This window comes from Oncorhynchus keta, chromosome 12 (genome assembly GCF_023373465.1).
Source record: "Oncorhynchus keta strain PuntledgeMale-10-30-2019 chromosome 12, Oket_V2, whole genome shotgun sequence".
NCBI lineage: Eukaryota > Metazoa > Chordata > Actinopteri > Salmoniformes > Salmonidae > Oncorhynchus > Oncorhynchus keta.
The window spans coordinates 44,329,798-44,357,493 of NC_068432.1; the positions used below are offsets into that span (position 1 = coordinate 44,329,798).

Sequence of the window (27,696 nt, forward strand, 5' to 3'; positions counted from 1 at the left end):
CTGAACTGTGTCGGCTTGAGGAGAGGTTGGTTCCAGCTCTAGATCTCCAGTCAGTAGCTGTCTTCCCCCCCAGCCAGTCAGTAGCTGTCTCCCCCTCTCTTCCCCCCAGCCAGTCAGCCTGAAGTTGGACATCATTCCACCACCCCACATCCACAACATGAGCGGAAAACGGAAACTGAGTGAGTAGCCTACGATGTGTGTGTTGTACCACTTTAGTGTGTGTGTGTGTGTGTGTGCGCGTGTGTGTGTGTGTGTAAAGTGACAATTAATGTTTATCGTAAACTAAATGTACCTCTATTATGATTATGTCACGTTGGTGACAGGACAGCAGCGCTGTTTGACGAGCCACCTGCCATTCCTCTCACTAGTCTCACGCAAGTATAGCGATAGACAGTATAGATAGACAACATATCTACAGTGTCTATGTCTTCATCTATCCTTTTAGGCTGACCTAGATGAGGCTTTCTCACTGATAAATAAATGAACAGGGACATGCTAAAAAATGCACTTCTCCTGATCTAGCCTGCTACAACGAGGTGCTATACCTTCTCCTGATCTAGCCTGCTACAACGAGGTGCTATACCTTCTCCTGATCTAGCCTGCTACAACGAGGTGCTATAGCTTCTCCTGATCTAGCCTGCTACAAGGAGGTGCTATAGCTTCTCCTGATCCAGCCTGCTACAAGGAGGTGCTATAGCTTCTCCTGGTCTAGCCTGCTACAAGGAGGTGCTATAGCTTCTCCTGATCTAGCCTGCTACAACGAGGAGCTATACCTACACCATTACAATAACATGCGTCATGATGACTACAGACCAAAGTAGCAGGGACATACATGACTCAACACCATAGACATCATATACTGCATTGTAATATAGGTTATATATGTATAGGTTATAGGTATAGGTTATATATGTATAGGTTATACGTATAGGTTATACGTATAGGTTATATATGATAGGCTATTTTTGGTCCTGACATATACCTCAGCCAGGTTTAATGGAGAACATTTCTGATGAGGTTTATTTCTGTACTTCACTGAGGGGAAGAGGAGGTGGAAGTGTGAAAATACCACACACACACACACACACACACACACACACACACACACACACACACACACACACACACACACACACACACACACACACACACACACACACACACACACACACACACACACACACACACACACACACACACACACACACGCACACACACACACACACACACACACACACACACACACCAACTGCAGCAGCAGCACACACAGGAAACACTTCAGTTTCATCAGTTGTCAGGTCCTCTTTGAATGTGCTCTTTAAGTCACAGAGGAGAGATAGTAGGTAAGATATCACAGTTGCAAAAGTCATGGTACAAAATGATCCTTTACTGTGTGGCCAGTGCCTCTTTGAGGACAAAGTAAAGACCAACCCAGTAGTTTCTTTCTCACCCTCCTGTTCACAGTACAGCACTGGCTGCCCTGTTCTGCCCATGTCTGTTTAATATTTAACTCTGCTGGTTCTGTAACTATCAGAGTCTTCTCAGTTATGGTCTGGACAGAAACACAAGAGTCTAGAGAAAGTTCAGAGAACAACGGTTATTACTGTAGAACTTAGTAGCCTACCTTTCTGAAATCACAGGTATCCAAAAGCAGGCAAATCCTCCCTTTTTTTCTCAATAAGAAGAGCATACAGTGCCTTCAGAGAGTTTTCACAACCCTTGACTTATTCCACATTTTGTTGTGTTTCAGCCTGAATTCAAAATCGATTAAATATGTTTTTTTTCTCACCCATCCACAAACAATACCCCAAAATGACAAATAGAAAACATGTTTTTAGAAATTTTAGTAAATGTATTGAAAATGAAACACAGAAATAGGCTATAGGCTGTCTTGTTGTCGGTGATCAGGTCGTGTCATCGGCAAATTTAATGATGGTGTTGGAGTCGTGCAGTCATGAGTGAACAGGGAGTACAGGAGGGGGCTGAGCACGCACCCCTGAGGGGCCCCTGTGTTGATGATCAGCATGGAGGATTTTAAAAAAATATTTATTTTAGCTTTATTTAACTAGGCAAGTCAGTTAAGAACAAATTCTTATTTTCAATGACAGCCTAGGAACAGTGGGTTAACTGCCTGTTCAAGGGCAGAATGACAGATTTGTACCTTGTCAGCTTGGGGATTTGAACTTTCAACCTTTCGGTTACTAGTCCAACACTCTAACCACTAGGCTACCCTGCCGCCCCTGATGTGTTGTTACTTACCCTTACCACCTGGGGGTGACCCGTCAGGAAGTCCAGGATCCAGTTGCAGAGGGAGATGTTTAGTCACAGGGTCCATTGCTTAGGGATGCGCTTTGAGGGTACTATGGTGTTGAACGCTGAGCTGTAGTCAATAAATAGTATTCCCACATAGAATGCTATACATTTGAAATGCAGGCTGTAACACAACGAAATGTGGAAAATGCAAGGGGTGTGAATCAGTGGCGGTTCTAGACCATTTCAACTGGGGGGGGGCAAGCTGGGGCCAGTTGTACTGTTAGAGGGGCCACGCTGGGGCCAGTTGTACTGTTAGAGGGGCCAAGCTGGGGCCAGTTGTACTGTTAGAGGGACCAAGCTGGGGCCAGTTGTACTGTTAGAGGGGCCAAGCTGGGGCCAGTTGTACTGTTAGAGGGGCCAAGCTGGGGCCAGTTGTACTGTTAGAGGGACCAAGCTGGGGCCAGTTGTACTGTTAGAGGGACCAAGCTGGGGCCAGTTGTACTGTTAGAGGGACCAAGCTGGGGCCAGTTGTACTGTTAGAGGGACCAAGCTGGGGCCAGTTGTACTGTTAGAGGGACCAAGCTGGGGCCAGTTGTACTGTTAGAGGGACCAAGCTGGGGCCAGTTGTACTGTTAGAGGGACCAAGCTGGGGCCAGTTGTACTGTTAGAGGGGCCAAGCTGGGGCCAGTTGTACTGTTAGAGGGACCAAGCGGGGGCCAGTTGTACTGTTAGAGGGACCAAGCTGGGGCCAGTTGTACTGTTAGAGGACCAAGCTGGGGCCAGTTGTACTGTTAGAGGACCAAGCTGGGGCCAGTTGTACTGTTAGAGGGACCAAGCTGGGGCCAGTTGTACTGTTAGAGGGGCCAAGCTGGGGCCAGTTGTACTGTTAGAGGGACCAAGCTGGGGCCAGTTGTACTGTTAGAGGGGCCAAGCTGGGGCCAGTTGTACTGTTAGAGGGACCAAGCTGGGGCCAGTTGTACTGTTAGAGGGACCAAGCTGGGGCCAGTTGTACTGTTAGAGGGGCCAAGCTGGGGCCAGTTGTACTGTTAGAGGGACCAAGCTGGGGCCAGTTGTACTGTTAGAGGGGCCTAGCTGGGGCCAGTTGTACTGTTAGAGGGGCCAAGCTGGGGCCAGTTGTACTGTTAGAGGGACCAAGCTGGGGCCAGTTGTACTGTTAGAGGGACCAAGCTGGGGCCAGTTGTACTGTTAGAGGGGCCACGCTGGGGCCAGTTGTACTGTTAGAGGGACCAAGCTGGGGCCAGTTGTACTGTTAGAGGGACCAAGCTGGGGCCAGTTGTACTGTTAGAGGGGCCACGCTGGGGCCAGTTGTACTGTTAGAGGGACCAAGCTGGGGCCAGTTGTACTGTTAGAGGGACCAAGCTGGGGCCAGTTGTACTGTTAGAGGGACCAAGCTGGGGCCAGTTGTACTGTTAGAGGGACCAAGCTGGGGCCAGTTGTACTGTTAGGGGCCACGCTGGGGCCAGTTGTACTGTTAGAGGGACCAAGCTGGGGCCAGTTGTACTGTTAGAGGGACCAAGCTGGGGAAAGTTGTACTGTTAGAGGGACCAAGCTGGGGCCAGTTGTACTGTTAGAGGGACCAAGCTGGGGCCAGTTGTACTGTTAGAGGGGCCAAGCTGGGGCCAGTTGTACTGTTAGAGGGGCCAAGCTGGGACCAGTTGTACTGTTAGAGGGGCCAAGCTGGGACCAGTTGTACTGTTAGAGGGGCCAAGCTGGGGCCAGTTGTACTGTTAGAGGGACCAAGCTGGGGCCAGTTGTACTGTTAGAGGGACCAAGCTGGGGCCAGTTGTACTGTTAGAGGGGCCAAGCTGGGGCCAGTTGTACTGTTAGAGGGACCAAGCTGGGGCCAGTTGTACTGTTAGAGGGACCAAGCTGGGGCCAGTTGTACTGTTAGAGGGGCCAAGCTGGGGCCAGTTGTACTGTTAGAGGGACCAAGCTGGGGCCAGTTGTACTGTTAGAGGGGCCACGCTGGGGCCAGTTGTACTGTTAGAGGGACCAAGCTGGGGCCAGTTGTACTGTTAGAGGGACCAAGCTGGGGCCAGTTGTACTGTTAGAGGGGCCACGCTGGGGCCAGTTGTACTGTTAGAGGACCAAGCTGGGGCCAGTTGTACTGTTAGAGGGCCACGCTGGGGCCAGTTGTACTGTTAGAGGGCCACGCTGGGGCCAGTTGTACTGTTAGAGGGCCACGCTGGGGCCAGTTGTACTGTTAGAGGGGCCACGCTGGGGCCAGTTGTACTGTTAGAGGGACCAAGCTGGGGCCAGTTGTACTGTTAGAGGGATCAAGCTGGGGCCAGTTGTACTGTTAGAGGGCCACGCTGGGGCCAGTTGTACTGTTAGAGGGACCAAGCTGGGGCCAGTTGTACTGTTAGAGGGACCAAGCTGGGGCCAGTTGTACTGTTAGAGGGACCAAGCTGGGGCCAGTTGTACTGTTAGAGGGGCCACGCTGGGGCCAGTTGTACTGTTAGAGGGACCAAGCTGGGGCCAGTTGTACTGTTAGAGGGACCAAGCTGGGGCCAGTTGTACTGTTAGAGGGGCCACGCTGGGGCCAGTTGTACTGTTAGAGGGACCAAGCTGGGGCCAGTTGTACTGTTAGAGGGGCCACGCTGGGGCCAGTTGTACTGTTAGAGGGGCCACGCTGGGGCCAGTTGTACTGTTAGAGGGGCCACGCTGGGGCCAGTTGTACTGTTAGAGGGGCCACGCTGGGGCCAGTTGTACTGTTAGAGGGACCAAGCTGGGGCCAGTTGTACTGTTAGAGGGACCAAGCTGGGGCCAGTTGTACTGTTAGAGGGACCAAGCTGGGGCCAGTTGTACTGTTAGAGGGGCCACGCTGGGGCCAGTTGTACTGTTAGAGGGACCAAGCTGGGGCCAGTTGTACTGTTAGAGGGACCAAGCTGGGGCCAGTTGTACTGTTAGAGGGACCAAGCTGGGGCCAGTTGTACTGTTAGAGGGACCAAGCTGGGGCCAGTTGTACTGTTAGAGGGGCCAAGCTGGGGCCAGTTGTACTGTTAGAGGGACCAAGCTGGGGCCAGTTGTACTGTTAGAGGGGCCAAGCTGGGGCCAGTTGTACTGTTAGAGGGGCCAAGCTGGGGCCAGTTGTACTGTTAGAGGGACCAAGCTGGGGCCAGTTGTACTGTTAGAGGGACCAAGCTGGGGCCAGTTGTACTGTTAGAGGGGCCAAGCTGGGGCCAGTTGTACTGTTAGAGGGACCAAGCTGGGGCCAGTTGTACTGTTAGAGGGACCAAGCTGGGGCCAGTTGTACTGTTAGAGGGGCCAAGCTGGGGCCAGTTGTACTGTTAGAGGGACCAAGCTGGGGCCAGTTGTACTGTTAGAGGGGCCACGCTGGGGCCAGTTGTACTGTTAGAGGGACCAAGCTGGGGCCAGTTGTACTGTTAGAGGGACCAAGCTGGGGACAGTTGTACTGTTAGAGGGGCCACGCTGGGGCCAGTTGTACTGTTAGAGGGACCAAGCTGGGGCCAGTTGTACTGTTAGAGGGGCCACGCTGGGGCCAGTTGTACTGTTAGAGGGACCACGCTGGGGCCAGTTGTACTGTTAGAGGGGCCACGCTGGGGCCAGTTGTACTGTTAGAAGGACCAAGCTGGGGCCAGTTGTACTGTTAGAGGGATCAAGCTGGGGCCAGTTGTACTGTTAGAGGGGCCACGCTGGGGCCAGTTGTACTGTTAGAGGGACCAAGCTGGGGCCAGTTGTACTGTTAGAGGGACCAAGCTGGGGCCAGTTGTACTGTTAGAGGGGCCAAGCTGGGGCCAGTTGTACTGTTAGAGGGACCAAGCTGGGGCCAGTTGTACTGTTAGAGGGGCCAAGCTGGGGCCAGTTGTACTGTTAGAGGGACCAAGCTGGGGCCAGTTGTACTGTTAGAGGGGCCACGCTGGGGCCAGTTGTACTGTTAGAGGGACCAAGCTGGGGCCAGTTGTACTGTTAGAGGGACCAAGCTGGGGCCAGTTGTACTGTTAGAGGGGCCACGCTGGGGCCAGTTGTACTGTTAGAGGGACCAAGCTGGGGCCAGTTGTACTGTTAGAGGGGCCACGCTGGGGCCAGTTGTACTGTTAGAGGGGCCACGCTGGGGCCAGTTGTACTGTTAGAGGGTCCAAGCTGGGGCCAGTTGTACTGTTAGAGGGACCAAGCTGGGGCCAGTTGTACTGTTAGAGGGACCAAGCTGGGGCCAGTTGTACTGTTAGAGGGACCAAGCTGGGGCCAGTTGTACTGTTAGAGGGACCAAGCTGGGGCCAGTTGTACTGTTAGAGGGGCCAAGCTGGGGCCAGTTGTACTGTTAGAGGGGCCACGCTGGGGCCAGTTGTACTGTTAGAGGGACCAATCTGGGGCCAGTTGTACTGTTAGAGGGGCCACGCTGGGGCCAGTTGTACTGTTAGAGGGGCCAGTTGTACTGTTAGAGGGGCCACGCTGGGGCCAGTTGTACTGTTAGAGGGACCAGTTGTACTGTTAGAGGGACCAGTTGTACTGTTAGAGGGACCAAGCTGGGGCCAGTTGTACTGTTAGAGGGACCAAGCTGGGGCCAGTTGTACTGTTAGAGGGGCCAGTTGTACTGTTAGAGGGACCAGTTGTACTGTTAGAGGGACCAGTTGTACTGTTAGAGGGGCCAGTTGTACTGTTAGAGGGGCCAGTTGTACTGTTAGAGGGACCACGCTGGGGCCAGTTGTACTGTTAGAGGACCAAGCTGGGGCCAGTTGTACTGTTAGAGGGCCACGCTGGGGCCAGTTGTACTGTTAGAGGGACCAAGCTGGGGCCAGTTGTACTGTTAGAGGGACCAAGCTGGGGCCAGTTGTACTGTTAGAGGGACCAAGCTGGGGCCAGTTGTACTGTTAGAGGGACCAAGCTGGGGCCAGTTGTACTGTTAGAGGGACCAAGCTGGGGCCAGTTGTACTGTTAGAGGGACCAGTTGTACTGTTAGAGGGACCAGTTGTACTGTTAGAGGGACCAGTTGTACTGTTAGAGGGACCAGTTGTACTGTTAGAGGGGCCAGTTGTACTGTTAGAGGGACCACGCTGGGGCCAGTTGTACTGTTAGAGGGACCAGTTGTACTGTTAGAGGGCCAGTTGTACTGTTAGAGGGACCACGCTGGGGCCAGTTGTACTGTTAGAGGGGCCAGTTGTACTGTTAGAGGGACCACGCTGGGGCCAGTTGTACTGTTAGAGGGACCAGTTGTACTGTTAGAGGGACCAGTTGTACTGTTAGAGGGACCAGTTGTACTGTTAGAGGGACCAGTTGTACTGTTAGAGGGACCAGTTGTACTGTTAGAGGGACCAGTTGTACTGTTAGAGGGACCAGTTGTACTGTTAGAGGGACCAGTTGTACTGTTAGAGGGACCAGTTTTACTGTTAGAGGGGCCAGTTGTACTGTTAGAGGGACCAAGCTGGGGCCAGTTGTACTGTTAGAGGGACCAGTTGTACTGTTAGAGGGACCAGTTTTACTGTTATAGGGGCCAGTTGTACTGTTAGAGGGACCAAGCTGGGGCCAGTTGTACTGTTAGAGGGACCAGTTGTACTGTTAGAGGGACCAGTTGTACTGTTAGAGGGACCAGTTGTACTGTTAGAGGGACCAGTTGTACTGTTAGAGGGACCAGTTGTACTGTTAGAGGGACCAGTTTTACTGTTAGAGGGACCAGTTGTACTGTTAGAGGGGCCAGTTGTACTGTTAGAGGGCCACGCTGGGGCCAGTTGTACTGTTAGAGGGGCCACGCTGGGGCCAGTTGTACTGTTAGGGGCCACGCTGGGGCCAGTTGTACTGTTAGAGGGGCCACGCTGGGGCCAGTTGTACTGTTAGAGGGACCAAGCTGGGGCCAGTTGTACTGTTAGAGGGATCAAGCTGGGGCCAGTTGTACTGTTAGAGGGGCCACGCTGGGGCCAGTTGTACTGTTAGAGGGACCAAGCTGGGGCCAGTTGTACTGTTAGAGGGACCAAGCTGGGGCCAGTTGTACTGTTAGAGGGGCCAAGCTGGGGCCAGTTGTACTGTTAGAGGACCAAGCTGGGGCCAGTTGTACTGTTAGAGGGGCCAAGCTGGGGCCAGTTGTACTGTTAGAGGGACCAAGCTGGGGCCAGTTGTACTGTTAGAGGGGCCACGCTGGGGCCAGTTGTACTGTTAGAGGGACCAAGCTGGGGCCAGTTGTACTGTTAGAGGGACCAAGCTGGGGCCAGTTGTACTGTTAGAGGGGCCACGCTGGGGCCAGTTGTACTGTTAGAGGGACCAAGCTGGGGCCAGTTGTACTGTTAGAGGGGCCACGCTGGGGCCAGTTGTACTGTTAGAGGGGCCACGCTGGGGCCAGTTGTACTGTTAGAGGGACCAAGCTGGGGCCAGTTGTACTGTTAGAGGGACCAAGCTGGGGCCAGTTGTACTGTTAGAGGGACCAAGCTGGGGCCAGTTGTACTGTTAGAGGGACCAAGCTGGGGCCAGTTGTACTGTTAGAGGGACCAAGCTGGGGCCAGTTGTACTGTTAGAGGGCCAAGCTGGGGCCAGTTGTACTGTTAGAGGGCCACGCTGGGGCCAGTTGTACTGTTAGAGGGACCAATCTGGGGCCAGTTGTACTGTTAGAGGGGCCACGCTGGGGCCAGTTGTACTGTTAGAGGGGCCAGTTGTACTGTTAGAGGGCCACGCTGGGGCCAGTTGTACTGTTAGAGGGACCAGTTGTACTGTTAGAGGGACCAGTTGTACTGTTAGAGGGACCAAGCTGGGGCCAGTTGTACTGTTAGAGGGACCAAGCTGGGGCCAGTTGTACTGTTAGAGGGGCCAGTTGTACTGTTAGAGGGACCAGTTGTACTGTTAGAGGGACCAAGCTGGGGCCAGTTGTACTGTTAGAGGGACCAAGCTGGGGCCAGTTGTACTGTTAGAGGGACCAAGCTGGGGCCAGTTGTACTGTTAGAGGGACCAAGCTGGGGCCAGTTGTACTGTTAGAGGGACCAGTTGTACTGTTAGAGGGACCAGTTGTACTGTTAGAGGGGCCAGTTGTACTGTTAGAGGGGCCAGTTGTACTGTTAGAGGGACCAAGCTGGGGCCAGTTGTACTGTTAGAGGGACCAAGCTGGGGCCAGTTGTACTGTTAGAGGGGCCAAGCTGGGGCCAGTTGTACTGTTAGAGGGACCAAGCTGGGGCCAGTTGTACTGTTAGAGGGGCCACGCTGGGGCCAGTTGTACTGTTAGAGGGACCAAGCTGGGGCCAGTTGTACTGTTAGAGGGACCAAGCTGGGGACAGTTGTACTGTTAGAGGGGCCACGCTGGGGCCAGTTGTACTGTTAGAGGGACCAAGCTGGGGCCAGTTGTACTGTTAGAGGGGCCACGCTGGGGCCAGTTGTACTGTTAGAGGGACCACGCTGGGGCCAGTTGTACTGTTAGAGGGGCCACGCTGGGGCCAGTTGTACTGTTAGAAGGACCAAGCTGGGGCCAGTTGTACTGTTAGAGGGATCAAGCTGGGGCCAGTTGTACTGTTAGAGGGCCACGCTGGGGCCAGTTGTACTGTTAGAGGGACCAAGCTGGGGCCAGTTGTACTGTTAGAGGACCAAGCTGGGGCCAGTTGTACTGTTAGAGGGGCCAAGCTGGGGCCAGTTGTACTGTTAGAGGACCAAGCTGGGGCCAGTTGTACTGTTAGAGGGCCAAGCTGGGGCCAGTTGTACTGTTAGAGGGACCAAGCTGGGGCCAGTTGTACTGTTAGAGGGGCCACGCTGGGGCCAGTTGTACTGTTAGAGGGACCAAGCTGGGGCCAGTTGTACTGTTAGAGGGACCAAGCTGGGGCCAGTTGTACTGTTAGAGGGGCCACGCTGGGGCCAGTTGTACTGTTAGAGGGACCAAGCTGGGGCCAGTTGTACTGTTAGAGGGCCACGCTGGGGCCAGTTGTACTGTTAGAGGGGCCACGCTGGGGCCAGTTGTACTGTTAGAGGGACCAAGCTGGGGCCAGTTGTACTGTTAGAGGGACCAAGCTGGGGCCAGTTGTACTGTTAGAGGGACCAAGCTGGGGCCAGTTGTACTGTTAGAGGGACCAAGCTGGGGCCAGTTGTACTGTTAGAGGGACCAAGCTGGGGCCAGTTGTACTGTTAGAGGGGCCAAGCTGGGGCCAGTTGTACTGTTAGAGGGCCACGCTGGGGCCAGTTGTACTGTTAGAGGGACCAATCTGGGGCCAGTTGTACTGTTAGAGGGGCCACGCTGGGGCCAGTTGTACTGTTAGAGGGGCCAGTTGTACTGTTAGAGGGGCCACGCTGGGGCCAGTTGTACTGTTAGAGGGACCAGTTGTACTGTTAGAGGGACCAGTTGTACTGTTAGAGGGACCAAGCTGGGGCCAGTTGTACTGTTAGAGGGACCAAGCTGGGGCCAGTTGTACTGTTAGAGGGGCCAGTTGTACTGTTAGAGGGACCAGTTGTACTGTTAGAGGGACCAAGCTGGGGCCAGTTGTACTGTTAGAGGGACCAAGCTGGGGCCAGTTGTACTGTTAGAGGGACCAAGCTGGGGCCAGTTGTACTGTTAGAGGGGCCAAGCTGGGGCCAGTTGTACTGTTAGAGGGACCAGTTGTACTGTTAGAGGGACCAGTTGTACTGTTAGAGGGGCCAGTTGTACTGTTAGAGGGGCCAGTTGTACTGTTAGAGGGACCACGCTGGGGCCAGTTGTACTGTTAGAGGGACCAAGCTGGGGCCAGTTGTACTGTTAGAGGGGCCAGTTGTACTGTTAGAGGGACCAGTTGTACTGTTAGAGGGACCAAGCTGGGGCCAGTTGTACTGTTAGAGGGACCAAGCTGGGGCCAGTTGTACTGTTAGAGGGACCAAGCTGGGGCCAGTTGTACTGTTAGAGGGACCAAGCTGGGGCCAGTTGTACTGTTAGAGGGACCAAGCTGGGGCCAGTTGTACTGTTAGAGGGACCAGTTGTACTGTTAGAGGGACCAGTTGTACTGTTAGAGGGACCAGTTGTACTGTTAGAGGGACCAGTTGTACTGTTAGAGGGGCCAGTTGTACTGTTAGAGGGACCACGCTGGGGCCAGTTGTACTGTTAGAGGGACCAGTTGTACTGTTAGAGGGGCCAGTTGTACTGTTAGAGGGACCACGCTGGGGCCAGTTGTACTGTTAGAGGGGCCAGTTGTACTGTTAGAGGGACCACGCTGGGGCCAGTTGTACTGTTAGAGGGACCAGTTGTACTGTTAGAGGGACCAGTTGTACTGTTAGAGGGACCAGTTGTACTGTTAGAGGGACCAGTTGTACTGTTAGAGGGGCCAGTTGTACTGTTAGAGGGACCAGTTGTACTGTTAGAGGGACCAGTTGTACTGTTAGAGGGACCAGTTGTACTGTTAGAGGGACCAGTTTTACTGTTAGAGGGGCCAGTTGTACTGTTAGAGGGACCAAGCTGGGGCCAGTTGTACTGTTAGAGGGACCAGTTGTACTGTTAGAGGGACCAGTTTTACTGTTATAGGGGCCAGTTGTACTGTTAGAGGGACCAAGCTGGGGCCAGTTGTACTGTTAGAGGGACCAGTTGTACTGTTAGAGGGACCAGTTGTACTGTTAGAGGACCAGTTGTACTGTTAGAGGGACCAGTTGTACTGTTAGAGGGACCAGTTGTACTGTTAGAGGGACCAGTTTTACTGTTAGAGGGACCAGTTGTACTGTTAGAGGGGCCAGTTGTACTGTTAGAGGGGCCACGCTGGGGCCAGTTGTACTGTTAGAGGGGCCACGCTGGGGCCAGTTGTACTGTTAGAGGGGCCACGCTGGGGCCAGTTGTACTGTTAGAGGGGCCACGCTGGGGCCAGTTGTACTGTTAGAGGGACCAAGCTGGGGCCAGTTGTACTGTTAGAGGGATCAAGCTGGGGCCAGTTGTACTGTTAGAGGGGCCACGCTGGGGCCAGTTGTACTGTTAGAGGGACCAAGCTGGGGCCAGTTGTACTGTTAGAGGGACCAAGCTGGGGCCAGTTGTACTGTTAGAGGGGCCAAGCTGGGGCCAGTTGTACTGTTAGAGGGACCAAGCTGGGGCCAGTTGTACTGTTAGAGGGGCCAAGCTGGGGCCAGTTGTACTGTTAGAGGGACCAAGCTGGGGCCAGTTGTACTGTTAGAGGGGCCACGCTGGGGCCAGTTGTACTGTTAGAGGGACCAAGCTGGGGCCAGTTGTACTGTTAGAGGGACCAAGCTGGGGCCAGTTGTACTGTTAGAGGGGCCACGCTGGGGCCAGTTGTACTGTTAGAGGGACCAAGCTGGGGCCAGTTGTACTGTTAGAGGGCCACGCTGGGGCCAGTTGTACTGTTAGAGGGCCACGCTGGGGCCAGTTGTACTGTTAGAGGGACCAAGCTGGGGCCAGTTGTACTGTTAGAGGGACCAAGCTGGGGCCAGTTGTACTGTTAGAGGGACCAAGCTGGGGCCAGTTGTACTGTTAGAGGGACCAAGCTGGGGCCAGTTGTACTGTTAGAGGGACCAAGCTGGGGCCAGTTGTACTGTTAGAGGGGCCAAGCTGGGGCCAGTTGTACTGTTAGAGGGGCCACGCTGGGGCCAGTTGTACTGTTAGAGGGACCAATCTGGGGCCAGTTGTACTGTTAGAGGGGCCACGCTGGGGCCAGTTGTACTGTTAGAGGGGCCAGTTGTACTGTTAGAGGGGCCACGCTGGGGCCAGTTGTACTGTTAGAGGGACCAGTTGTACTGTTAGAGGGACCAGTTGTACTGTTAGAGGGAACAAGCTGGGGCCAGTTGTACTGTTAGAGGGACCAAGCTGGGGCCAGTTGTACTGTTAGAGGGGCCAGTTGTACTGTTAGAGGGACCAGTTGTACTGTTAGAGGGACCAAGCTGGGGCCAGTTGTACTGTTAGAGGGACCAAGCTGGGGCCAGTTGTACTGTTAGAGGGACCAAGCTGGGGCCAGTTGTACTGTTAGAGGGACCAAGCTGGGGCCAGTTGTACTGTTAGAGGGACCAGTTGTACTGTTAGAGGGACCAGTTGTACTGTTAGAGGGGCCAGTTGTACTGTTAGAGGGGCCAGTTGTACTGTTAGAGGGACCACGCTGGGGCCAGTTGTACTGTTAGAGGGACCAAGCTGGGGCCAGTTGTACTGTTAGAGGGGCCAGTTGTACTGTTAGAGGGACCAGTTGTACTGTTAGAGGGACCAAGCTGGGGCCAGTTGTACTGTTAGAGGGACCAAGCTGGGGCCAGTTGTACTGTTAGAGGGACCAAGCTGGGGCCAGTTGTACTGTTAGAGGGACCAAGCTGGGGCCAGTTGTACTGTTAGAGGGACCAAGCTGGGGCCAGTTGTACTGTTAGAGGGACCAGTTGTACTGTTAGAGGGACCAGTTGTACTGTTAGAGGGACCAGTTGTACTGTTAGAGGGACCAGTTGTACTGTTAGAGGGACCAGTTGTACTGTTAGAGGGACCACGCTGGGGCCAGTTGTACTGTTAGAGGGACCAGTTGTACTGTTAGAGGGGCCAGTTGTACTGTTAGAGGGACCACGCTGGGGCCAGTTGTACTGTTAGAGGGGCCAGTTGTACTGTTAGAGGGACCACGCTGGGGCCAGTTGTACTGTTAGAGGGACCAGTTGTACTGTTAGAGGGACCAGTTGTACTGTTAGAGGGACCAGTTGTACTGTTAGAGGGACCAGTTGTACTGTTAGAGGGACCAGTTGTACTGTTAGAGGGACCAGTTTTACTGTTAGAGGGGCCAGTTGTACTGTTAGAGGGACCAAGCTGGGGCCAGTTGTACTGTTAGAGGGACCAGTTGTACTGTTAGAGGGACCAGTTTTACTGTTAGAGGGGCCAGTTGTACTGTTAGAGGGACCAAGCTGGGGCCAGTTGTACTGTTAGAGGGACCAGTTGTACTGTTAGAGGGACCAGTTGTACTGTTAGAGGACCAGTTGTACTGTTAGAGGGACCAGTTGTACTGTTAGAGGGACCAGTTGTACTGTTAGAGGGACCAGTTTTACTGTTAGAGGGACCAGTTGTACTGTTAGAGGGGCCAGTTGTACTGTTAGAGGGACCAGTTTTACTGTTAGAGGGGCCAGTTGTACTGTTAGAGGGACCAGTTGTACTGTTAGAGGGGCCAGTTGTACTGTTAGAGGGGCCAGTTGTACTGTTAGAGGGACCAGTTGTACTGTTAGAGGGACCAGTTGTACTGTTAGAGGGACCAGTTGTACTGTTAGAGGGACCAGTTGTACTGTTAGAGGGGCCAGTTGTACTGTTAGAGGGACCACGCTGGGGCCAGTTGTACTGTTAGAGGGGCCAGTTGTACTGTTAGAGGGACCACGCTGGGGCCAGTTGTACTGTTAGAGGGACCAGTTGTACTGTTAGAGGGACCAGTTGTAGGGGCCAGTTGTACTGTTAGAGGGACCAGTTGTACTGTTAGAGGGACCAGTTGTACTGTTAGAGGGACCAGTTGTACTGTTAGAGGGACCAGTTGTACTGTTAGAGGGACCAGTTGTACTGTTAGAGGGACCAGTTTTACTGTTAGAGGGGCCAGTTGTACTGTTAGAGGGACCAAGCTGGGGCCAGTTGTACTGTTAGAGGGACCAGTTGTACTGTTAGAGGGACCAGTTTTACTGTTATAGGGGCCAGTTGTACTGTTAGAGGGACCAAGCTGGGGCCAGTTGTACTGTTAGAGGGACCAGTTGTACTGTTAGAGGGACCAGTTGTACTGTTAGAGGGACCAGTTGTACTGTTAGAGGGACCAGTTGTACTGTTAGAGGGACCAGTTGTACTGTTAGAGGGACCAGTTTTACTGTTAGAGGGACCAGTTGTACTGTTAGAGGGGCCAGTTGTACTGTTAGAGGGGCCACGCTGGGGCCAGTTGTACTGTTAGAGGGGCCACGCTGGGGCCAGTTGTACTGTTAGAGGGCCACGCTGGGGCCAGTTGTACTGTTAGAGGGGCCACGCTGGGGCCAGTTGTACTGTTAGAGGGACCAAGCTGGGGCCAGTTGTACTGTTAGAGGGATCAAGCTGGGGCCAGTTGTACTGTTAGAGGGGCCACGCTGGGGCCAGTTGTACTGTTAGAGGGACCAAGCTGGGGCCAGTTGTACTGTTAGAGGGACCAAGCTGGGGCCAGTTGTACTGTTAGAGGGGCCAAGCTGGGGCCAGTTGTACTGTTAGAGGGACCAAGCTGGGGCCAGTTGTACTGTTAGAGGGGCCAAGCTGGGGCCAGTTGTACTGTTAGAGGGACCAAGCTGGGGCCAGTTGTACTGTTAGGGGCCACGCTGGGGCCAGTTGTACTGTTAGAGGGGCCAAGCTGGGACCAGTTGTACTGTTAGAGGGGCCAAGCTGGGACCAGTTGTACTGTTAGAGAGGCCAAGCTGGGACCAGTTGTACTGTTAGAGGGGCCAAGCTGGGACCAGTAGTACTGTTAGAGGGGCCACGCTGGGGCCAGTTGTACTGTTAGAGGGGCCACGCTGGGGCCAGTTGTACTGTTAGAGGGACCAAGCTGGGGCCAGTTGTACTGTTAGAGGGACCAAGCTGGGGCCAGTTGTACTGTTAGAGGGACCAAGCTGGGGCCAGTTGTACTGTTAGAGGGACCAAGCTGGGGCCAGTTGTACTGTTAGAGGGACCAAGCTGGGGCCAGTTGTACTGTTAGAGGGCCAAGCTGGGGCCAGTTGTACTGTTAGAGGGGCCACGCTGGGGCCAGTTGTACTGTTAGAGGGACCAATCTGGGGCCAGTTGTACTGTTAGAGGGGCCACGCTGGGGCCAGTTGTACTGTTAGAGGGGCCAGTTGTACTGTTAGAGGGGCCACGCTGGGGCCAGTTGTACTGTTAGAGGGACCAGTTGTACTGTTAGAGGGACCAGTTGTACTGTTAGAGGGACCAAGCTGGGGCCAGTTGTACTGTTAGAGGGACCAAGCTGGGGCCAGTTGTACTGTTAGAGGGGCCAGTTGTACTGTTAGAGGGACCAGTTGTACTGTTAGAGGGACCAAGCTGGGGCCAGTTGTACTGTTAGAGGGACCAAGCTGGGGCCAGTTGTACTGTTAGAGGGACCAAGCTGGGGCCAGTTGTACTGTTAGAGGGACCAAGCTGGGGCCAGTTGTACTGTTAGAGGGACCAGTTGTACTGTTAGAGGGACCAGTTGTACTGTTAGAGGGGCCAGTTGTACTGTTAGAGGGGCCAGTTGTACTGTTAGAGGGACCACGCTGGGGCCAGTTGTACTGTTAGAGGGACCAAGCTGGGGCCAGTTGTACTGTTAGAGGGGCCAGTTGTACTGTTAGAGGGACCAGTTGTACTGTTAGAGGGACCAAGCTGGGGCCAGTTGTACTGTTAGAGGACCAAGCTGGGGCCAGTTGTACTGTTAGAGGGACCAAGCTGGGGCCAGTTGTACTGTTAGAGGGACCAAGCTGGGGCCAGTTGTACTGTTAGAGGGACCAAGCTGGGGCCAGTTGTACTGTTAGAGGGACCAGTTGTACTGTTAGAGGGACCAGTTGTACTGTTAGAGGGACCAGTTGTACTGTTAGAGGGACCAGTTGTACTGTTAGAGGGACCAGTTGTACTGTTAGAGGGACCACGCTGGGGCCAGTTGTACTGTTAGAGGGACCAGTTGTACTGTTAGAGGGGCCAGTTGTACTGTTAGAGGGACCACGCTGGGGCCAGTTGTACTGTTAGAGGGGCCAGTTGTACTGTTAGAGGGACCACGCTGGGGCCAGTTGTACTGTTAGAGGGACCAGTTGTACTGTTAGAGGGACCAGTTGTACTGTTAGAGGGACCAGTTGTACTGTTAGAGGGACCAGTTGTACTGTTAGAGGGACCAGTTGTACTGTTAGAGGGACCAGTTTTACTGTTAGAGGGGCCAGTTGTACTGTTAGAGGGACCAAGCTGGGGCCAGTTGTACTGTTAGAGGGACCAGTTGTACTGTTAGAGGGACCAGTTTTACTGTTAGAGGGGCCAGTTGTACTGTTAGAGGGACCAAGCTGGGGCCAGTTGTACTGTTAGAGGGACCAGTTGTACTGTTAGAGGGACCAGTTGTACTGTTAGAGGGACCAGTTGTACTGTTAGAGGGACCAGTTGTACTGTTAGAGGGACCAGTTGTACTGTTAGAGGGACCAGTTTTACTGTTAGAGGGACCAGTTGTACTGTTAGAGGGGCCAGTTGTACTGTTAGAGGGACCAGTTTTACTGTTAGAGGGGCCAGTTGTACTGTTAGAGGGACCAGTTGTACTGTTAGAGGGGCCAGTTGTACTGTTAGAGGGCCAGTTGTACTGTTAGAGGGGCCAGTTGTACTGTTAGAGGGGCCAGTTGTACTGTTAGAGGGGCCAGTTGTACTGTTAGAGGGGCCAGTTGTACTGTTAGAGGGACCAGTTGTACTGTTAGAGGGACCAGTTGTACTGTTAGAGGGACCAGTTGTACTGTTAGAGGGACCAGTTGTACTGTTAGAGGGACCAAGCTGGGACCAGTTGTACTGTTAGAGGGACCAAGCTGGGACCAGTTGTACTGTTAGAGGGGCCAGTTGTACTGTTAGAGGGACCAGTTGTACTGTTAGAGGGGCCAGTTGTACTGTTAGAGGGACCAGTTGTACTGTTAGAGGGACCAGTTGTACTGTTAGAGGGACCAGTTGTACTGTTAGAGGGACCAGTTGTACTGTTAGAGGGACCAGTTGTACTGTTAGAGGGGCCAGTTGTACTGTTAGAGGGACCAGTTGTACTGTTAGAGGGACCAGTTGTACTGTTAGAGGGACCAGTTGTACTGTTAGAGGGACCAGTTGTACTGTTAGAGGGACCAGTTGTACTGTTAGAGGGGCCAGTTGTACTGTTAGAGGGACCACGCTGGGACCAGTTGTACTGTTAGAGGGACCAGTTGTACTGTTAGAGGGGCCAGTTGTACTGTTAGAGGGGCCAGTTGTACTGTTAGAGGGGCCAGTTGTACTGTTAGAGGGACCAGTTGTACTGTTAGAGGGGCCAGTTGTACTGTTAGAGGGGCCAGTTGTACTGTTAGAGGGGCCAGTTGTACTGTTAGAGGGGCCAGTTGTACTGTTAGAGGGACCAGTTGTACTGTTAGAGGGGCCAGTTGTACTGTTAGAGGGGCCAGTTGTACTGTTAGAGGGACCAGTTGTACTGTTAGAGGGGCCAGTTGTACTGTTAGAGGGGCCAAGCTGGGGCCAGTTGTACTGTTAGAGGGGCCAGTTGTACCGTTAGAGGGACCAGTTGTACTGTTAGAGGGGCCAGTTGTACTGTTAGAGGGACCAGTTGTACTGTTAGAGGGACCAGTTGTACTGTTAGAGGGACCAGTTGTACTGTTAGAGGGACCAGTTGTACTGTTAGAGGGACCAGTTGTACTGTTAGAGGGGCCAAGCTGGGGCCAGTTGTACTGTTAGAGGGGCCAGTTGTACTGTTAGAGGGACCAGTTGTACTGTTAGAGGGGCCAGTTGTACTGTTAGAGGGGCCAGTTGTACTGTTAGAGGGACCAGTTGTACTGTTAGAGGGGCCAGTTGTACTGTTAGAGGGGCCAGTTGTACTGTTAGAGGGGCCAGTTGTACTGTTAGAGGGGCCAGTTGTACTGTTAGAGGGGCCAGTTGTACTGTTAGAGGGCCAGTTGTACTGTTAGAGGGGCCAGTTGTACTGTTAGAGGGACCAGTTGTACTGTTAGAGGGACCAGTTGTACTGTTAGAGGGACCAGTTGTACTGTTAGAGGGACCAGTTGTACTGTTAGAGGGACCAGTTGTACTGTTAGAGGGGCCAGTTGTACTGTTAGAGGGACCAGTTGTACTGTTAGAGGGACCAAGCTGGGACCAGTTGTACTGTTAGAGGGACCAAGCTGGGACCAGTTGTACTGTTAGAGGGGCCAGTTGTACTGTTAGAGGGACCAGTTGTACTGTTAGAGGGGCCAGTTGTACTGTTAGAGGGACCAGTTGTACTGTTAGAGGGACCAGTTGTACTGTTAGAGGGACCAGTTGTACTGTTAGAGGGACCAGTTGTACTGTTAGAGGGACCAGTTGTACTGTTAGAGGGGCCAGTTGTACTGTTAGAGGGACCAGTTGTACTGTTAGAGGGACCAGTTGTACTGTTAGAGGGACCAGTTGTACTGTTAGAGGGACCAGTTGTACTGTTAGAGGGACCAGTTGTACTGTTAGAGGGACCACGCTGGGACCAGTTGTACTGTTAGAGGGACCAGTTGTACTGTTAGAGGGGCCAGTTGTACTGTTAGAGGGGCCAGTTGTACTGTTAGAGGGGCCAGTTGTACTGTTAGAGGGACCAGTTGTACTGTTAGAGGGGCCAGTTGTACTGTTAGAGGGGCCAGTTGTACTGTTAGAGGGGCCAGTTGTACTGTTAGAGGGGCCAGTTGTACTGTTAGAGGGACCAGTTGTACTGTTAGAGGGGCCAGTTGTACTGTTAGAGGGGCCAGTTGTACTGTTAGAGGGACCAGTTGTACTGTTAGAGGGACCATTGTACTGTTGTACTGTTAGAGGGGCCAAGCTGGGGCCAGTTGTACTGTTAGAGGGACCAGTTGTACTGTTAGAGGGACCAGTTGTACTGTTAGAGGGGCCAGTTGTACTGTTAGAGGGACCAGTTGTACTGTTAGAGGGACCAGTTGTACTGTTAGAGGGACCAGTTGTACTGTTAGAGGGGCCAAGCTGGGGCCAGTTGTACTGTTAGAGGGACCAGTTGTACTGTTAGAGGGACCAGTTGTACTGTTAGAGGGGCCAGTTGTACTGTTAGAGGGGCCAGTTGTACTGTTAGAGGGACCAGTTGTACTGTTAGAGGGGCCAGTTGTACTGTTAGAGGGGCCAGTTGTACTGTTAGAGGGGCCAGTTGTACTGTTAGAGGGGCCAGTTGTACTGTTAGAGGGGCCAGTTGTACTGTTAGAGGGGCCAGTTGTACTGTTAGAGGGACCAGTTGTACTGTTAGAGGGACCAGTTGTACTGTTAGAGGGGCCAGTTGTACTGTTAGAGGGGCCAGTTGTACTGTTAGAGGGACCAGTTGTACTGTTAGAGGGGCCAGTTGTACTGTTAGAGGGGCCAGTTGTACTGTTAGAGGGACCAGTTGTACTGTTAGAGGGACCAAGCTGGGACCAGTTGTACTGTTAGAGGGACCAAGCTGGGACCAGTTGTACTGTTAGAGGGGCCAGTTGTACTGTTAGAGGGACCAGTTGTACTGTTAGAGGGGCCAGTTGTACTGTTAGAGGGACCAGTTGTACTGTTAGAGGGGCCAGTTGTACTGTTAGAGGGACCAGTTGTACTGTTAGAGGGACCAGTTGTACTGTTAGAGGGACCAGTTGTACTGTTAGAGGGACCAGTTGTACTGTTAGAGGGACCAGTTGTACTGTTAGAGGGGCCAGTTGTACTGTTAGAGGGACCAGTTGTACTGTTGTTAGAGGGACCAGTTGTACTGTTAGAGGGACCAGTTGTACTGTTAGAGGGGACCAGTTGTACTGTTAGAGGGACCAGTTGTACTGTTAGAGGGACCAGTTGTACTGTTGGGGCCAGTTGTACTGTTAGAGGGACCAGTTGTACTGTTAGAGGGACCAGTTGTAGGGGCCAGTTGTACTGTTAGAGGGACCAGTTGTACTGTTAGAGGGACCAGTTGTACTGTTAGAGGGACCAGTTGTACTGTTAGAGGGACCAGTTGTACTGTTAGAGGGACCAGTTGTACTGTTAGAGGGACCAGTTGTACTGTTAGAGGGACCAGTTGTACTGTTAGAGGGACCAGTTGTACTGTTAGAGGGACCAGTTGTACTGTTAGAGGGACCAGTTGTACTGTTAGAGGGACCAGTTGTACTGTTAGAGGGACCAGTTGTACTGTTAGAGGGACCAGTTGTACTGTTAGAGGGACCAGTTGTACTGTTAGAGGGACCAGTTGTACTGTTAGAGGGACCAGTTGTACTGTTAGAGGGACCAGTTGTACTGTTAGGGACCAGTTGTACTGTTAGAGGGACCAGTTGTACTGTTAGAGGGACCAGTTGTACTGTTAGAGGGACCAGTTGTACTGTTAGAGGGACCAGTTGTACTGTTAGAGGGACCAGTTGTACTGTTGTTAGAGGGACCAGTTGTACTGTTAGAGGGACCAGTTGTACTGTTAGAGGGACCAGTTGTACTGTTAGAGGGACCAGTTGTACTGTTAGAGGGACCAGTTGTACTGTTAGAGGGACCAGTTGTACTGTTAGAGGGACCAGTTGTACTGTTAGAGGGACCAGTTGTACTGTTAGGGACCAGGGAGGGGCCAGTTGTACTGTTAGAGGGACCAGTTGTACTGAGAGGGACCAGTTGTACTGTTAGAGGGGCCAGTTGTACTGGAGGGGCCAGTTGTACTGTTAGAGGGACCAGTTGTACTGTTAGAGGGGCCAGTTGTACTGTTAGAGGGACCAGTTGTACTGTTAGAGGGACCAGTTGTACTGTTAGAGGGGCCAGTTGTACTGTTAGAGGGGCCAGTTGTACTGTTAGAGGGGCCAGTTGTACTGTTAGAGGGGCCAGTTGTACTGTTAGAGGGGCCAGTTGTACTGTTAGAGGGGCCAGTTGTACTGTTAGAGGGGCCAGTTGTACTGTTAGAGGGACCAGTTACGTTAGACGTTATTGTTGACGTATCGGTTTCTTCATATCAGATTATGATGTCATGCTGTGGGCCAAAAACTCCATCCCACCTGAACAGGCTGAAATTCCAGTAATTATTTACACATTTTTTCCCCTCTTACACTAAAAGGACATTCGCAATTTCAGATTGTTAGTTATTTCGACCTCATAGTGTGGAAATATCTGTAAAAAAAAAAACGGTCAAAAAAAGTTCTCATACCGCCTCAGACAAGTTGTTTCCATTCCTGCCCAGTGTTTATATATTGTTTATATTGTGGGGCTGTTCTGGATCTTACACCAACTCTGAATCTGACCATGTTATATTGTTAACTTTGAACAGCTGGAGTTCTATAAAAAAGAACCAGGCTTTCACCTGCAATCCAACAACCCAGCCCAGGGGGTCAATACAGTACATTCCAAACATTCTAGAACTCACTCAACATTCTAGAACACTTAAAACAGTTTATGTGACAAAATTAAACAAAACAGACTATACAAAAGAGAACAGACAAATGACTAAGAGAATACCAGGGTATTACTGTAAATGTATGACACATTGTCTGTCTGTCTCTCCCCCTCCCTCAACAGGTTTCAAGTGGTTTGGGAGTCTCTCCAACCTATCCTTTCGGCGTGGATCATCGTCAGACAAATCTCCCTCCAAGTCTGACGGGGGCAGAGCTCTGGATGTGGTATCCTCCCCCGACGCCGCTGAGACGTCTGTTGACGACATGGATATGACTCGTCCGCGCACCTCCAGCTACGCCCGCTCCAGCGACAACTACACCCATATGGGCACCTTGCCCCGCCTCCTCCTCAGGAAGAGAGACAAGAGTGGGAATTCTGTGAAAGGAGGAACCAAGAAGGGGGCGGGGCTGGGCAGGAGTCAGAGCCAGCGGCCGGGAGGGGACCATGTCTGTAGCTCTCCCCTTCTCACAGCTCTATCTAGCAAGCCTGGCTCCAGACAGGACGAGCCTGGGGCCAGACAGGACGAGCCTGGCGCCAGACAGGTCGAGCATCGCTCACCTCTATCCAGCCAGGCTGGTCCTGGTCCAAAGACCCAACAGGCCCAGGGGCTGCCTCCCATCCCCAGAGGGGGATCACTCAGTAGAAGTAAACACAAAGACCCACACGCTCACTGTGAGGAAGGAAAACCACAGACAAGTCAGCTAATGTCAGCTCAGGCTGTGGGGTCTGCTTCCTCCTCTACCGCCTCGTCACTTGTCTGTGATGACGTCCCTGAAGGAAACACAGTCACCACTGATCAGGGTGTTCCATCTCCAGATACAGGATCAACTGGTGGGGCCAGAAGGAATCTTCCTTCTGTTCCTGGTCAGTCAGTTTCCATGTCCTCACAGAGCCAGGTGAACATTCAGACAGAAGAGCCATCTCCAACCCCTAAGGTTCCTAAGAAATCCCTGCCTGGGACCCAGGTCACCCAGCATTGTGAGGAGGGCTTCCCCAGGGAGAGAGCTGATAACCTAGGGACAGACAGTAACTCCAGCTCCCTGCCTGAGATGGCCTCCTGTGGTTCTAGTGGAAGAGACCTTCAGAGGGAAACTCATCCTGGTGAACCTGTGAACAGGTGAGAGTAACCATTTCTTGAATTTCAACCAAAACTGCCATTGTGGGATGTGATAAAACTGCTCCACTGTTTGTAATGCAGCTCAGCATAATCAGTATCCCTGATTGGTTACTTTCTCATAGATAGAAGCTTCTATGAGAGGGAGGGAAAGCATGACTAATTTGAGTTGCCTCAGCCCATTCTTCAAGGAGTCCAAATGTCAGAAGTAAGTTCCCCTGGCCTTTAAAAGAAAATAGTGTGCCTGACTTTTCCGAGGACATTCAGCAGAGATGTCTTGGGTCTGGGTATTTCACTGCTAGTATGAAGAAGAGTCACAGTGAGTGGCAGTATCGAGGAACCTGTGGGCATATGTCATAGTGAACATGAGTTCCTTGGAGTATAACACTTTTCTCTGAAGAGCTACATTTTCCAATGTGGAACAACATATTCAACTTCTTTACAGGTATCAAATCAAATAAAACGCTATTAAAAATATCACATTTCTTACACGCTTGTAGAGTCATACCCAATAAGACTCAAGGCTGTAATTGCTGCCAAAGTTGCTTTAACAAAGTACTGAGTAAAGGGTCTGAAAACTTATGTAAATGTGATGTTTTCGATTTTATTTTTTATTTTTTATATTTCTGTTTTTTTCTTTCTTCTAAAACCAGTTTTTGCTTTGTCATTATGAGGTACTGTGTGTTGATTGAAGAGGGGAAAAAAACTATTGAATCAATTTTTGAAAAAGGCTACAACTTATCAAAATGTGGAAAAAGTCAAGGGGTCTGAATACTTTCTGAATGCACTGTACCTACTTATTAACTAAATTAACAAGAGGTTTTCTGAATGCACTGTACCTACTTATTAACTAAATTAACAAGAAGTTCTTACTTTACAAAAATAAATGTAACAATATTTTAAGACAATTAAATACTCTACCAACAAAAAAGCTGTTCAAATTATAAATGTGAGGATATCCCTTAAGGCATTTGTGTAATGTGTTATTGTACCCTCTGGCCCTGCCAATAGCCTAGTGCCGCCCTAGCCCAACTGTCCTTTGTATGCTAATTATATATTAAATCAAATATATATATTTTTTAATTAAGAAAGATTTGATAAATAAACTCAAGATAAAATAGTAACACAATGAAATAACAATAATATACAAGGTACCAGTAGAGTCCATTTGCAGGGGTACTGGTTAATCGAGGTACATTAGGTACATGTAAGGCTCTGGTACATAAGGTACATGTAAGGGTCTGGTACATGAGGTACATGTATGGCTCTGGTACATGAGGTACATGTAATGATCTGGTACATGAGGTACATGTAAGGCTCTGGTACATGAGGTACATGTAAGGCTCTGGTACATGGGGTGCATGTATGGCTCTGCTTTTACACCTGCATTGTTTGCTGTTTGGGGTTTTAGGCTGGGTTTCTGTACAGCACTTTGAGATATCAGCTGATGTACGAAGGGCTATATAAATAAATTTGATTTGATTTGATTTGGTACATGAGGTACATGTAAGGCTCTGGTACATGAGGTACATGCAGTGCATGTAATGATCTGGTACATGAGGTACATGTAAGGCTCTGGTACATGAGGTACATGTAGGGCTCTGGTACATGAGGTACATGAGGTACATGTAAGGCTCTGGTACATGAGGTGCATGTAAGGCTCTGGTACATGAGGTACATGTAAGGCCCTGGTACATGGGGTGCATGTAAGGCTCTGGTACATGAGGTACATGTAAGGCTCTGGTACATGAGGTACATGGGGTACACAAGGTACATGTAAGGCTCTTGTGCATGAGGTACATGAGGTACATGTAAGGCTCCGGCACATGCGGTACATGAGGTACATGTAAGGCTCTGGTACATGCGGTACATGAGGTACATGTAAGGCTCTGGTATATGAGGTACATGTAAGGCTCTGGTACATGAGGTACATGGGGTACACAAGGTACATGTAAGGCTCTTGTGCATGAGGTACATGAGGTACATGTAAGGCTCCGGCACATGCGGTACATGAGGTACATGTAAGGCTCCGGCACATGCGGTACATGTAAGGCTCTGGTACATGAGGTACATGTAAGGCTCTGGTACATGAGGTACATGTAAGGCTCTGGTACATGGGGTACATGTAAGGCTCTGGTACATGAGGTACATGTAAGGCTCTGGTACATGAGGTACATGTAAGGCTTTGGTACATGGGGTACATGTAAGGCTCTGGTACATGAGGTACATGTAAGGCTCTGGTACATGAGGTACATGTAAGGCTCTGGTACATGGGGTACATGTAAGGCTCTGGTACATGAGGTACATGTACGGCTCTGGCACATGAGGTACATGTAAGGCTCTGGCAGTCATGAAATGTCATCATCCGGTGATGGTCAAGCAAATAACTGCTGGTCTCACAGTAATTGACCGTTAATGAACATAGACACATTAAGCATGCTGCAAGCCGGCAAAACACAACAGCACAGAGCATTCGCTCCTTCGCTCCCACCCCACTATTGCCCCACGAGTAAGTATCAAGATATTGGCTACACTATCAGGCCCGGGTGATAGCTAAAGCACCAAAAATGTAAAGTACCAAAAACGCTCACCACTGGGTCTGCGTCACACCAAACGGCAGGCATCATAGACACAGGGACGTTTCAATGTCAGTTCCTCCACCTCAACACTTAACGACACCCCAGTAACCACTCCTTTCAAAGGCACCCTGCTCCGGAGAGCAAAGCAAGTCACAGGTCTTGTCACTAGTCTCGTGACGTGAATCTCCCTGCTCCACATGGACAGAAGAAACACACACAACTGGGAAATGTGAACATTGCTACCCATGATGGTTCTCTTTTGGAACATGTTCTCAACAATAAATACCTTGGAATTTGGTTAGATGATAATCTCTCTTCTAAAACGTGTCTGTCATCACAGCACAGAAAGGAAATAAGGTAGGTGGGTGTGTGGGTAGGTGGGTGGGTGGGTTAGATGATAATGGTGAGATGATAATCTCTCTTCTAAATATTGTCTGTCATCACAGCACAGAAAGGAAATTAGGTAGGTGGGTGGGTGGGTAGGTGGGTGGGTGGGTTAGATGATAATGGTTAGATGATAATCTCTCTTCTAAAACTTGTCTGTCATCACAGCACAGAAAGGAAATTAGGTAGGTGGGTGGGTGGGTAGGTGGGTGGGTGGGTAGGTGGGTGGGTGGGTTAGATGATAATGGTTAGATGATAATCTCTCTTCTAAATCTTGTCTGTCATCACAGCACAGAAAGGAAATTAGGTAGGTGGGTGGGTGGGTTAGATGATAATGGTTAGATGATAATCTCTCTTCTAAAACTTGTCTGTCATCACAGCACAGAAAGGAAATTAGGTAGGTGGGTGGGTGGGTTAGATGATAATGGTTAGATGATAATCTCTCTTCTAAATCTTGTCTGTCATCACAGCACAGAAAGGAAATTAGGTAGGTGGGTGGGTGGGTTAGATGATAATGGTTAGATGATAATCTCTCTTCTAAAACTTGTCTGTCATCACAGCACAGAAAGGAAATTAGGTAGGTGGGTGGGTGGGTAGGTGGGGGGGTGGGTTAGATGATAATGGTTAGATGATAATCTCTCTTCTAAAACGTGTCTGTCATCACAGCACAGAAAGGAAATTAGGTAGGTGGGTGGGTGGGTGGGTTAGATGATAATGGTTAGATGATAATCTCTCTTCTAAATCTTGTCTGTCATCACAGCACAGAAAGGAAATTAGGTAGGTGGGTGGGTTAGATGATAATGGTTAGATGATAATCTCTCTTCTAAAACTTGTCTGTCATCACAGCACAGAAAGGAAATTGGGTAGGTGGGTGGGTGGGTAGGTGGGTGGGTGGGTTAGATGAAAATGGTTAGATGATAATCTCTCTTCTAAATCTTGTCTGTCATCACAGCACAGAAAGGAAATTAGGTAGGTGGGTGGGTGGGTAGGTGGGTGGGTGGGTTAGATGATAATGGTTAGATGATAATCTCTCTTCTAAAACTTGTCTGTCATCACAGCACAGAAAGGAAATTAGCTAGGTGGGTGGGTGGGTAGGTGGGTGGGTGGGTTAGATGATAATGGTTAGATGATAATCTCTCTTCTAAAACTTGTCTGTCATCACAGCACAGAAAGGAAATTGGGTAGGTGGGTGGGTGGGTAGGTGGGTGGGTGGGTTAGATGATAATGGTTAGATGATAATCTCTCTTCTAAAACTTGTCTGTCATCACAGCACAGAAAGGAAATTGGGTAGGTGGGTGGGTGGGTAGGTGGGTGGGTAGGCGGGTGGGTGGGTAGGTGGGTGGGTTGGTGGGTGGGTGGGTGGGTTAGATGATAATGGTTAGATGATAATCTCTCTTCTAAATCTTGTCTGTCATCACAGCACAGTAAGGAAATTAGGTAGGTGG

The 27,696-nt window shown here is 51.2% G+C and overlaps 1 protein-coding gene across 1 annotated transcript; it reads left to right on the forward strand.

Moving 5' to 3' along the window:
* Positions 1-24,125, forward strand: LOC118378115 (uncharacterized). The gene is made up of 3 exons (XM_052458435.1): positions 1-179; positions 22,298-23,291; positions 23,414-24,125. Exons 1-3 carry the CDS (start codon positions 158-160, stop codon positions 23,415-23,417), a joined length of 1,020 nt encoding a protein of 339 aa, XP_052314395.1. The 5' UTR covers positions 1-157; the 3' UTR covers positions 23,418-24,125.
* The last annotated feature ends 3,571 nt before the right edge of the window (positions 24,126-27,696 follow it).

What these genes read in the sequence shown, in the direction of transcription:
- LOC118378115 (XM_052458435.1), top strand. Translation starts at nt 158, where the DNA reads ATGAGCGGAAAACGGAAACTGA. An exon ending in GAGCGGAAAACGGAAACTGA is followed by an intron (nt 180 to 22,297) that starts GTGAGTAGCCTA and finishes CTCCCTCAACAG; the next exon opens with GTTTCAAGTGGTTTGGGAGT.